Source organism: Rhizopus delemar, genomic scaffold (genome assembly GCF_000149305.1).
Source record: "Rhizopus delemar RA 99-880 supercont3.20 genomic scaffold, whole genome shotgun sequence".
Lineage (NCBI taxonomy): Eukaryota > Fungi > Mucoromycota > Mucoromycetes > Mucorales > Rhizopodaceae > Rhizopus > Rhizopus delemar.
The window spans coordinates 152,419-165,079 of NW_027137846.1; the positions used below are offsets into that span (position 1 = coordinate 152,419).

At 35.6% G+C, this 12,661-nt stretch overlaps 6 protein-coding genes across 6 annotated transcripts; 3 read left to right on the top strand and 3 right to left on the bottom strand.

The window, feature by feature from the left end:
* Positions 1-139: 139 nt before the first annotated feature.
* On the top strand, positions 140-357 carry RO3G_16416 (uncharacterized protein; the record flags this gene model as incomplete). The annotated part of the gene is made up of 2 exons (XM_067671000.1): positions 140-193; positions 304-357. The coding sequence occupies 2 exons, from the start codon at positions 140-142 to the stop codon at positions 355-357; spliced, it is 108 nt and encodes a 35-aa protein (XP_067527101.1).
* A 436-nt stretch (positions 358-793) lies between these two features.
* Positions 794-1,687, top strand: RO3G_16417 (uncharacterized protein; the record flags this gene model as incomplete). The annotated part of the gene is made up of 1 exon (XM_067671001.1): positions 794-1,687. The coding sequence occupies one exon, from the start codon at positions 794-796 to the stop codon at positions 1,685-1,687; it is 894 nt and encodes a 297-aa protein (XP_067527102.1).
* A 612-nt stretch (positions 1,688-2,299) lies between these two features.
* RO3G_16418 (uncharacterized protein) lies at positions 2,300-3,148 on the top strand (the record flags this gene model as incomplete). The annotated part of the gene is made up of 1 exon (XM_067671002.1): positions 2,300-3,148. One exon carries the CDS (start codon positions 2,300-2,302, stop codon positions 3,146-3,148), a length of 849 nt encoding a protein of 282 aa, XP_067527103.1.
* A 5,069-nt stretch (positions 3,149-8,217) lies between these two features.
* Positions 8,218-8,364, bottom strand: RO3G_16419 (uncharacterized protein; the record flags this gene model as incomplete). Its single annotated transcript, XM_067671003.1, has 1 exon — positions 8,218-8,364. The coding sequence occupies one exon, from the start codon at positions 8,362-8,364 to the stop codon at positions 8,218-8,220; it is 147 nt and encodes a 48-aa protein (XP_067527104.1).
* Positions 8,365-9,871: 1,507 nt separating this feature from the next.
* RO3G_16420 (uncharacterized protein) lies at positions 9,872-10,600 on the bottom strand (the record flags this gene model as incomplete). Its single annotated transcript, XM_067671004.1, has 1 exon — positions 9,872-10,600. The coding sequence occupies one exon, from the start codon at positions 10,598-10,600 to the stop codon at positions 9,872-9,874; it is 729 nt and encodes a 242-aa protein (XP_067527105.1).
* A 1,017-nt stretch (positions 10,601-11,617) lies between these two features.
* Positions 11,618-12,436, bottom strand: RO3G_16421 (uncharacterized protein; the record flags this gene model as incomplete). Its single annotated transcript, XM_067671005.1, has 1 exon — positions 11,618-12,436. One exon carries the CDS (start codon positions 12,434-12,436, stop codon positions 11,618-11,620), a length of 819 nt encoding a protein of 272 aa, XP_067527106.1.
* Positions 12,437-12,661: the final 225 nt, after the last annotated feature.

Below are 12,661 nucleotides of genomic sequence, written 5' to 3' on the forward strand. Positions count from 1 at the left end.
ATAGAGAAACATTTTGTTCTTAATGTTATTATTATGAACTTATTCTGATATTTATCATTTATGTTTTTTATATTTATGTATTATACATTATATACGTTTATTATAAATATATATTAAAATTGTATATGCTTTATTTACAATGTTTTATATTTACGCAATTATAAAATTATCTAAATTACAATTAGTCTATATTGTATAGAATGCATATTTATATCAGCATGCTTATATTTTTATAAATTTTTTATATATTAATACATTTAAAGAAAAAAATCATACATATATATCTAAAAATGTTTCTCATAGTTTAACCGTGCAATTACGCAGCATCTTATCCTTGATGAAGATTATCCGAATTAACCTGTAGCCTATCTATTGGATATATTTTACATGTAGCTTATTAATACTGTTTTCATATCGAGTTATGAATGATGGATACATCATTTAGGTTTTAATTACTTCTATGGTTTTTTTAAAAATACCTATTCTTATAAATAAAAGGCATGGTTCTCCCTCATTTTTGGAAATGCAATGATTAAACTTTGCACAATTTGCAACATTTAGCATGCCCTCCACCTGATATAGTATCATGGATATTGCAGCTATAATGAGCAAGTAATGGTAGCTTATAGCTGAAAAAAAGTTTTGTGCACCAGTTTTGTTCGCTACTGTATATAGTGAACGACGCAAACGAACGAAAATCCCTCAGTTCACTAGTGGAAACCCAGAAGTTGCACAACAATGGCTGCAACGATACGAAGTTTTATGCGAGTACCTAGGGTTCTCTCAAAAAGAGATGGCTGAAGAACTGGCGGCAGTATTAGATGGAGCTGCTCTTCACTGGTATATTGGATTGACTAATGCTGACAAAAGAGATTGGATCACGCTTAAACAACAATTTCTACGACAACATGGTTGGGGTGCGAACCCTGCAATCGCAGTTTTGACAGAATTGAAGGAATCACGACAAGGAAACAAATCAATGAGAGTTTATGGACCAGTGAATACCGACCTGCTCCAACGTGCTCAAATCTTTTCTGCTGATGTTCAATTAGACTACTTCAAGGATAGGATTCACCCTGAGTTGCTAAAAGCAATCATTTACGGAGGACCTAGTAACCTGATGGAATTAATCAACATTGCTACCGAAGTAGAACAAGCTCTCCTCAAATCGATGGGGAAATCAAACAACGGATCACTCAATGCTGTATACACGCCAACTAGCAACACGACGACAGCAACTTACGGCTCCAGCTCAAGCAGATCTCACAACACGAATACGAATAACGAACAGCAAAACTTTCAACGACAGAACAACGGAATTAAGAAACAACAAAGACATCACGGCAATTATAACAATGATAAACGACACCAACAAGGAGAATCACGCAAATGTTTCAACTGTAACAAAGTAGGACATACCTCAAAAGATTGTAAACTACCTCGACGACGACGCGGAAATAAAACGAATCAACAAACAATCCGCAACGACAACGACGACGAAATGATTAGCATTTTTGATCATCTAATGCAACAGAATCAACAAACGACACCAGTTCCTACCAACGCCTTAAGATTCTCAATCAACATAACAACGAGGAACGACGACAATTTACAATACTTAATCGATACGGGATCAACTCTCAGTTCTATTCGACAATCGACAGCAAAACGGCTTGGACTATACTAGTTCAATACACAACCAAGAAAAATTGAATATGGAAAAAACGCTATACAACTTACGACAAAGAAGGCAATTTTGGAATTCAAGGTCAATAACATATCGACAAAAGCCTTCCTTTTTATCGTGGAACATCAAAATGAAGAAGTAATCCTTGGAATGGATTGGATGACATACGAAGACATAGTTCTACACCCTAAATCGAAAACAATTACGAAATACTTACCAGAACAACAAAATACCCAGCAGTACAGTGCGTTGCAAAACCCGGACACAAAACTCTTTACATGGGATAGATCGACGAATATTAGCAGTATTGACGTAATTTAACTACCGTTAGATAGAAAAATTTATTTTATGCTAAGCTGTGGCCTGAGTTGATGTCATACACTAGTCATGTATAGCATGATTTGCCATAGACTAATGCAGTACATTTACGTCAAAGTGGTTATTCATCTTTTATTCATCATTACATCACAGGGATTACACGTTGTGAAATGAACGTTACATCATCTTGTAGCCCTAGTCTCAGTCTGTAAGGTGTATATTGATTCACTAAAGTTTCTTACATTTTAAAGATATTTCTCACTACGTAACTTTTCCCACTCTCAATTTTTTAAAATGCCTCGCAGAATTAGCTCTAGTATGCTTGACAGCGTCAACCTTTGTCTACATAGCATCGAAGCCACAACAACTATTGCTGCAAAAACTGGGGTCTCTGATCGTACTGTATGTCGCTTAAAGGCTACCTTAAAACCGGTCTATATCCGACCTAAGGGCGGAAGGCCAAAATATACTCAGAATCTCCGCACCAATGCACTTCGTTTAAAGCTCCGATCTGGTGCCTTAAAGTCTATTTCTGATGTATGTTCTTATTTGAAGTCAATTGGATGTTCGGTGAGCAAATGGCAAGCAAAAAGGTTGATGAACGAACTTGGCTTTAAAGCTGTACTCAAGAAAAGCAAGCCATTTTTGAGTGACCAACATCAAAAGAACCGCCTTAAGTGGTGCAAGAAGCATCAAAACTGGACTGTTGATGACTGGAAGAAGGTTATCTTTTCTGACGAAACAAAAATAAACATATTTGAGCCAGACAGCAACCCTTACACTTGGAAAGAAGATGGAGCAGTAAGCAGACCACACCATATAAAGCAGACAGTAAAGTACGGAGGTGGATCCCTGATGATGTGGGGTTGCATGACAGCAAAAGGGGTTGGCTATGCTTGTCAAATCTTTGATGGTAATATGAACTCGCAAACCTATACCAATATATTGGGAACCACATACAAAGATACGCTCGATTACTATGACTGGAAACATAAGGACGTCATTTTCCAACATGACAATGACCCTAAGCATACCTCCAAGCATACCAAGAGATGGATGAAGCGAAAAGGGATACAATTACTGCAGGACTGGCCAGCACAAAGCCCTGACCTCAACCCTATAGAGCATCTATGGAGGCACTAGAAGCACAAGCTGCATAGTTATGACAACCGTGCTGCCAACGCTGATGAACTATGGCAAAGGGTATGCAAAGAATGGGATTATTTTACACCAGATGATGTAGAACCATACTACAGAAGTATGCCCAAACGTATTAAGGCAGTAATCAAAGCTGGAGGTGTGTTTAGGATAGGGGGTTTTAGGTAAAAGTAGTATAACAACAAAGATAAAGAAATACTGTTAGAACTTGGTATCTCTTTATTAAGTTAAGATAACTAAGATTGAATATGATAAATTCTACATGTAAAAAGTGAGAGTATTTATAGACATGATACGGATAAAGAATTAGGACAGATTTATGATCAATTCGACAGAATAGATGATTACTATTTCTAATTGTTAGTTTAGCCTGTTCCTAGCTTGTATTGTCAATTATGCTATTGGGATGGTTTCAGATAACTCTGGATGTAGGACTATTTAGGAGACGGTACGGATGAATATAAAATCCTCTAGTTCCGTGATTGGATACTATGGCTAATAATAATATCTCAGTTAGGATAAATGTTTGCGTGACTTAATGATGATCCGGTAAGTAATTGTCAATCCCTTATTCAACATGCTCATATCATCAATAAACTATATTACACCACGCCATACATTTGACTGTGTGAAAGTAATATGAATAAAAGCCTAATATAAAAATCTAATCAAAGTCTTTTATTGATCTGTGCTGGGAATAATGTTATAAATGATTCCAAAGTTATGTCAACATATTATTTAGGATCATATGAGATTCCTTTTACTAAAATAAAGTGACTATAATCTTATGTATCCTTAACAAGGTGGAAGTATCAAATATTAAATAAAAAAACTTTATCCAAAAAAACATAAATTTCGAAGATAATAGCTTATAAGACCATAACTCAGTCATACATTAATTTCTCCGCTCCAAATTTGGATCATAAGTACTATATACGTTACACTATATCTATGCGAAATTTCGAATTAAAAGCTCGACTAGACGACGATTTATAGGGGTTTTCATGGTTTTTTAATTTTTGTGTCCGGGTTTTGCAACGCACTGTATATGTTTTTGGTTTTTATAATTTTATGTTGCTTTTGGTTTTCAAGCAAAAGAGTTGATACTCCGTTTTCAAATAGGTTGTTACGCAAAAGTTCATTGGCAAGGGCAAAAGATAGGTCCCGGAGATCGTTGGCCTCAATTAAGCTCCGATCTGCATGAAACTCCGCATGTACATCTTTGTATCCAGTATCATCTTTGATGCCAAATTTGGTAAGATTTCAGTCAGCGCATCAGGTTATATTGGCCATTGTATTTGCCTAGTCTACCGCTTGTAATAAACGAAGATAAAAAGAAATAAAAAAGCACCAAAACGATAATTACTTTGAGATACTTTTTATTCTTGATTATATCCAAGTTAAAGTTGTCCTTTTTTCAATCAGGATTTAGGTGGGATATTTATATTCTTTTGAATGATAATTCATGGGGACGATTGAGTTAAATCAATTGGTTCTTTCTTGATGTTTCATTCTGGATTGGGGCATTGTCATCATATCTTGTTCCATGGAATCTTATCTTGTATAATTATATTATAAATCGTTGTTCTAAGCTACTAGTGTTGCATTTATAAATAGTCATCCATGGAATCGTTGTTTAAGACGGCACTTGTATTTTGTTCCTGAATGGTTATTGGGTTTGAGTAAACTCGGTTACTAAATAAGTACAGAAAGACTGAAACCTAATAATGGAGACAACAGGAGCTATTAAGGCACCAATCGGATTATCGATAGGATTATTTCTGTTTAGAATAGGGGGGTTGTTTAGGATAGGGGGTTTTAGGTAAAAGTAGTATAACAACAAAGATAAAGAAATACTGTTAGAACTTGGTATCTCTTTATTAAGTTAAGATAACTAAGATTGAATATATTAAATTCTACATGTAAAAAGTGAGAGTATTTATAGACATGATACGGATAAAGAATTAGGACAGATTTATGATCAATTCGACAGAATAGATGATTACTATTTCTAATTGTTAGTTTAGCCTGTTCCTAGCTTGTATTGTCAATTATGCTATTGGGATGGTTTCAGATAACTCTGGATGTAGGACTATTTAGGAGACGGTACGGATGAATATAAAATCCTCTAGTTCCGTGATTGGATACTATGGCTAATAATAATATCTCAGTTAGGATAAATGTTTGCGTGACTTAATGATGATCCGGTAAGTAATTGTCATTCCTTATTCAACATGCTCATATCATCAATAAACTATATTACAACCACGCCATACATTTGACTGTGTGAAGTTAATATGAATAAAGCCTAATATAAAAATCTAATCAAAGTCTTTTATTGATCTGTGCTGAGAATAATGTTATAAATGATTCCAAGTTATGTCAACATACTATTCAGGATCATATCCGATTCCTTTTACTAACATAAAGTGACTATAATCTTATGTATCCTTAACAATTTCTCAATCATTCGTTTAGATCAATAAAGTTACTATGCAAGAAAAACAATATTCTATTCTGACATACATAGTCTCAATGCAACTTAATACATTGGATCATAAAAGAGATTATGCAAAGACTCATTACTATAACAAGTTGGTATTATATATGCAAGACATTCATTACTCTTTATGATATAATTCATCGTCAGATCTTTATGATTCAACTATGCTAGTGTTGGAGATGTTTGGTTTATAGCATAATTTATTATTTTATTATGTCTACCTATAACACCTTCAACTGGTCTTCACAAAGTCCAGATCTAAACCCAATAGAGCACATCTGGCACCACCTTAAGCTCAAGTTAAGTGCCTATGATACTAAGGCAAAATGCGTGCATGAATTATGGAATCGTGTTGAAAAATAATGGTCTATTTTTACAGCAGAAGACTGTAGGAGATACATAGATAGTATGCCTGATCGTTGTAGAGCTGTAATTGCTGCGAAGGGCGGTCATACAAGATATTAATAAAATAATCCACATAGTGGAAAAATGGTTCCAATGTCGGGTTTTGTATTTAGTCTTAAGATTTTCCCGATTGTGTAACAGTACAAGCAAAAGTTTTTTGCACTAATATTAGCTTGAAAGGCGCTACAAAATGCATGTTTTTGTGAGCCGCTACTGTTTGTAGTTCAAAAGATATAAAGCTTTAAAGTTGCAAGTTGAAAACATTGGAACCATTTTTCCACCCACTGTATATGACTTTATTAATAAAAAATATTGAGGGTATTTATACTTTTTGAATGTCTGGGTCTTTACCGCTATTTCAATTAATCGGTTACAAGAATAATATGGAAAATAAGGAAGGATAGTGGATAATCAATAGCCGCTGTCTACTTGACGAATCAAGGGACAATGAAGTAATTAAACTATTGATCTAACGATAATTATAGAATAGGATTGAACTGCCGTTGTTGTAATCAGGTTCCGATATAGTCTTTTAGAACGCTGGTAGGACAACAGGACAAGATTGGCTATTGCAGAATTCTCACGTTTATTAATAGAGATCTGGTTAGACTATAATTCTGTAGTATCCAAGTTTATCCATGAATGTTCACTTTATTAGTTGTGTGGATACAACAAAAAATATCTTTTATTCAAATAAACATCGAGTTCCTCTTTATCAAAACTCTTTATTTTATAACTCAAGCAAGTCAAGTCCTTTGAAGTCAAATTATCTTCATCGTATCACTTTTATATTCTCTTATCAAGAAAACTCTTTATTACTTTTTACTGTTTGATCTACAACACAAGATCTGATGGTCACTTACTACAAGCAAACCAAATTTACCCATTCAAACACAAATCTTTATCTCAAATTCTTTTATACTCTAAAGAAAAGTCAAATTTACTTCTAAACTCTTAAGGCCATAACGAGAAAAACGTTAAAATTACACTATAAACTAGTGACAGATATACAGTCAAGTTTTTTTAGTACCACGCCAGTTAGAAAATGAAGGCTAAAGCAAAAGATAGGTCCCGGAGATCGTTGGTCTCAATTAAGCTCCGATCTGCATGAAACTCCGCATGTACATCTTTGATGACAAATTTGGTAAGATTTCAGTCAGCGCATCAGGTTCTATTGGTCATTGAATTTGCCTAGTCTACTGCTTAGAGAAATGGAATTGGGTGACCAAGATTTCAGAATTGGTCCAGCAGTTGCGGATAAGAAATTTATAGAAGTAGATGCAATAAGCTTTATTAAAGTCTGTAACAGTAATTAAACTTTATTAAATGAATAAAACTGCATTGGCTATGCACGATGAACTCTACGAGACCTTCTGTGTTCTCTATTAGTAGGTGTTTCCAAACTAGAGCGACCAGCTAAATCGGTCATTGCATCCATTATCGGCGCCGCGGGATCAATCATTCCAGTGATCACTGCTGCCGAGGGAGTAGGAGGCATGCAGTCCTCGTCATCTGTATTATTCTCGCTTGAAGAAGCATCAGAATGATAGTTGTGCTCGAACTGGAATGGCTCATGTCGATCTTCTTGGCTATCATGGATTTCAGTATGACGTGTTTCTACCATTCTAAAAACTCAAACCTCATCTCTACGTGATCCACGCTTGTATTTACGTTTGCCAAATTTGGACTCGTCAATTTGAATATAATCATAGAGTTCGTTGTCACCGAGTTTGAAATCACCAAAATACCTGATAAAATTGTTGTGCATAAGCATCTGCCAGTCAATAGCAAGCTGACTAGCAGTAGGACCACTAATGCGAACTGTGTTGATGATAGTAGCAATTGATGCTTTATGAAAATACTCCGAAAGAACTATGCACACCTTACTGATGTCCGACTTCTTATTAGAAAATATAGACCCCTTCGTAATGGATTCTTGTCGATCATTATGAAGCCCAACTAATGAAGGAGTGCGACAACGATAGTAGAACTGAAATTTGCTACGTCTGTACCTAGGGACCATCTCATTCGTGCATCCATTAAAATTGCAAATGCGCTTTTCCCCGTAGAACGCACCAATGGATTCCCTTAGGTGACTGCAATTCCATTAGTAAACATGCTCTACTTTCCTTTTATATCACTTACGTCATGTAGTTTCTTCTGACACAATGATTCTTGCTTCGCTCACTCTGTCATCATCCGAGGGAGTACGAGACCCATCAGGAGCAGACAACTGGCCAGAAGTATGGCCACCACGACGTGATAAGGATATAACAGAGCTTGAGACGGACATAGACGAAAATAAGTAAAATACAGAAAAAATACAAAATGCAAAGGGGTACGTATATTCTTCCTATAAAAAATCACGCAACATAGGTATCCAATCACATTGATGATTATCTATTCCGAGTCAGAGTCCAGGGTCAACAAATAAAAAACGCAGAATAGCACAAAAGGAAAGAAAAAAAAATTATTCTAAAAAGTCCATTGACCCTGACTAATCTAAGCGGTGTTATAGGTAGACATAATAAAATAATAAATTATGCTATAAACCAAACATCTCCAACACTAGCATAGTTGAATCATAAAGATCTGACGATGAATTATATCATAAAGAGTAATGAATGTCTTGCATATATAATACCAACTTGTTATAGTAATGAGTCTTTGCATAATCTCTTTTATGATCCAATGTATTAAGTTGCATTGAGACTATGTATGTCAGAATAGAATATTGTTTTTCTTGCATAGTAACTTTATTGATCTAAACGAATGATTGAGAAATTGTTAAGGATACATAAGATTATAGTCACTTTATGTTAGTAAAAGGAATCGGATATGATCCTGAATAGTATGTTGACATAACTTGGAATCATTTATAACATTATTCTCAGCACAGATCAATAAAAGACTTTGATTAGATTTTTATATTAGGCTTTATTCATATTAACTTCACACAGTCAAATGTATGGCGTGGTTGTAATATAGTTTATTGATGATATGAGCATGTTGAATAAGGAATGACAATTACTTACCGGATCATCATTAAGTCACGCAAACATTTATCCTAACTGAGATATTATTATTAGCCATAGTATCCAATCACGGAACTAGAGGATTTTATATTCATCCGTACCGTCTCCTAAATAGTCCTACATCCAGAGTTATCTGAAACCATCCCAATAGCATAATTGACAATACAAGCTAGGAACAGGCTAAACTAACAATTAGAAATAGTAATCATCTATTCTGTCGAATTGATCATAAATCTGTCCTAATTCTTTATCCGTATCATGTCTATAAATACTCTCACTTTTTACATGTAGAATTTAATATATTCAATCTTAGTTATCTTAACTTAATAAAGAGATACCAAGTTCTAACAGTATTTCTTTATCTTTGTTGTTATACTACTTTTACCTAAAACCCCCTATCCTAAACAACCCCCCTATTCTAAACAGAAATAATCCTATCGATAATCCGATTGGTGCCTTAATAGCTCCTGTTGTCTCCATTATTAGGTTTCAGTCTTTCTGTACTTACAGTGGGTCAAAAAACTGCACCAACGCAACTCAGTTTTTCGGAAATACCAGTATAGCTCCGTCAGTTTAAAAGTAAGCATTACGAAACTTGGAACAAAAGGAGTTAATACTGTTACTATTTATTGACAAAAGTTTCAAGGTCAGATGCGGAGTATTGATCTAAGGAGCACTCAGCAAAAAGAGGAGGTCGGTTGGTGCAGTTTTTTGACTTTTAAAATATTTAGTGGATCCACCCTTTTCTGCTAAGACTGCTTGTATTCAGTAGGGCATACTGTCTATATATTTGATGCATTGTTCCTTAGTAAACGAATTCCATTCATTTTCGACTCTTTGCCACAGTTCATGGATGCTGGTCACCCTATTATCATACATGCTCAGCTTTAACTTCAAGTGATGCCATATATGTTCAATAGGATTAAGATCTGGACTTTGCGATGGCCAATCGTCAATGTAAAGCATGCCACTATCCTTCATCCATTGTGTTGTGGACTTTGATCGATGTTTGGGATCATTATCGTGCTGAAATACCGACGTTTCCCAGTTCAGACCACAGTTCTCCATAGTGTCTTTTAGACTTGTACCAAGGATTTCTTGGTATAACTCCGAATTCATGGTACCATTATAGATCTGACATGCGTATCCAGGTCCTTCGCTGGTTATACAGCCCCATAACATGAGAACACCGCTTCCATGCTTCACAGTAACGTCGATATAGTGAGGCTGTAAATGATCACATTTTTTTTTCCAATAATACTTGCAACCATCAGAGCCCCAAATGTTGACTTTCGTCTCATCAGAAAAGATGACACGTCGCCAATCATGTACTGTCCAATATTGATGCTTTTTAGCCCATGCTAATCGAGCCTTCTTGTGCTTTTCAGTCAATAATGGCTTCTTCTTTTTGATCTCAGCATAAATTTCAACTGAATGTAAGACATTAATTGCCGATTGATACGAAATAAGGTGTCCAAGCTCCTCCAACTTCATTTGCACATCCTTGGCAGCCTTCAAACAACCTGTGAGCACTTGTCTCTTGATGTATGGACGTGTTGACTCTGCCACAATGCTCGGTCTACCTCCTCTTTTACGTATTCTATCATGTATCCACTTATTTGCATACCTATTGACGGTATTTCTATGCACTCCAACTCGTTTCCCAATGACTGCAGGATCAACGCCGTTCTCTAATAATGCTTTGATACTGTTTGAATATCGGATGGAAGCTTTTTGGGCATTTCTAATGATGGATGGATACTGACGATGTAGGATGAGTTTGGGTAAAGTAGGAAAGAAAAAAAAAGAAAATAATTGCAAAAAAATTTATTTTAAGATCCCCAGTGTGACTAGGAATAAAAACAATTAGATTAAATCCGTCGGAATTGTCTCAGTCCGGACATATGATATCAAATACCTTTTCATTTTAAAAGTCAAAAAACTGCACCAACCGACCTCCTCTTTTTGCTGAGTGCTCCTTAGATCAATACTCCGCATCTGACCTTGAAACTTTTGTCAATAAATAGTAACAGTATTAACTCCTTTTGTTCCAAGTTTCGTAATGCTTACTTTTAAACTGACGGAGCTATACTGGTATTTCCGAAAAACTGAGTTGCGTTGGTGCAGTTTTTTGACCCACTGTATTTAGTAACCGAGTTTACTCAAACCCAATAACCATTCAGGAACAAAATACAAGTGCCGTCTTAAACAACGATTCCATGGATGACTATTTATAAATGCAACACTAGTAGCTTAGAACAACGATTTATAATATAATTATACAAGATAAGATTCCATGGAACAAGATATGATGACAATGCCCCAATCCAGAATGAAACATCAAGAAAGAACCAATTGATTTAACTCAATCGTCCCCATGAATTATCATTCAAAAGAATATAAATATCCCACCTAAATCCTGATTGAAAAAAGGACAACTTTAACTTGGATATAATCAAGAATAAAAAGTATCTCAAAGTAATTATCGTTTTGGTGCTTTTTTATTTCTTTTTATCTTCGTCTATTACAGAAGGTATGATCACACTTGAAGTTGTTGTCCTTGAACCATTGCTTAGCTAGCTTAGACGTATGTTTAGGATCGCTATCCTGCTGAAAATAGATGTCTTGAGGATGGTAACCATAGTACTCAAGGCTGTCCATAAGGGTTGTACCAAGTATTCCGACGTAATCAGAAGCCTTCATTGTGCCTTCACTAATCCAGCATGCATAACCAGGTCCGTCATAGGTAATACAACCCCATACCATAATGCTACCGCCCCCTCCTTTAACTGTTAAGTCGAGATGATGGGGTTGAAGTTTATCATCTGGTCGACTCCAATAGTACTTGCAACCATCTGAGCCATAAACATTAACTTTTGTTTCGTCACTGAATACCATGCGTCTCCAGTCGTCGCTTGGCCAGCTTTTATGCTCTCCCGCCCATGCTAGTCGTCTTGCCTTCTGAACCTTAGTCAATAAAGGCTTTTTTATCTTTATCTTAGCATGGAAGTTCGTGCTTTTCATAATGTTAATGGTGCCTGAGTAACTAATAGTGTGGCCAGTACATACTAGATACTTATGAACAGCCTTTGCAGTCTTGAGGGTACCATTAATAATCTGCTTACGTATATAAGACTTGGTAGTAACGCTTAGAACAGCCTTTCTACCAGGGTTTGCTGTTACTCTACCAGACGAAAACTTGTCGGCATATCTGCTTAAGGTAGATTTTTTTAAGTTTGGAATACGTTCCATCATCACTGAGTATGGCTTGTTCTGTAAAATCAACGATCTGATGCTTTCTTGCTTGTTTTTAGAGAGAGCGCGAACCATATGTGTAGTGATACCCTAGAGCTTCGATATGTGGAGAAAGAAAAGGAAAAAAAATATTTGACCGCGGATAAATTACTTTTATAAGTCTTGTAGGCTTTTTCGGCGATAGTCGGAACAGTATGACTCATAATTAGCCAAAAAACTCCAGTGAAAGCTCCACCAATTAACAAATAAGCTTATCTACAGTTGTAGTGGAAAAATGGTTCCAATGTCGGTTTTTGTATT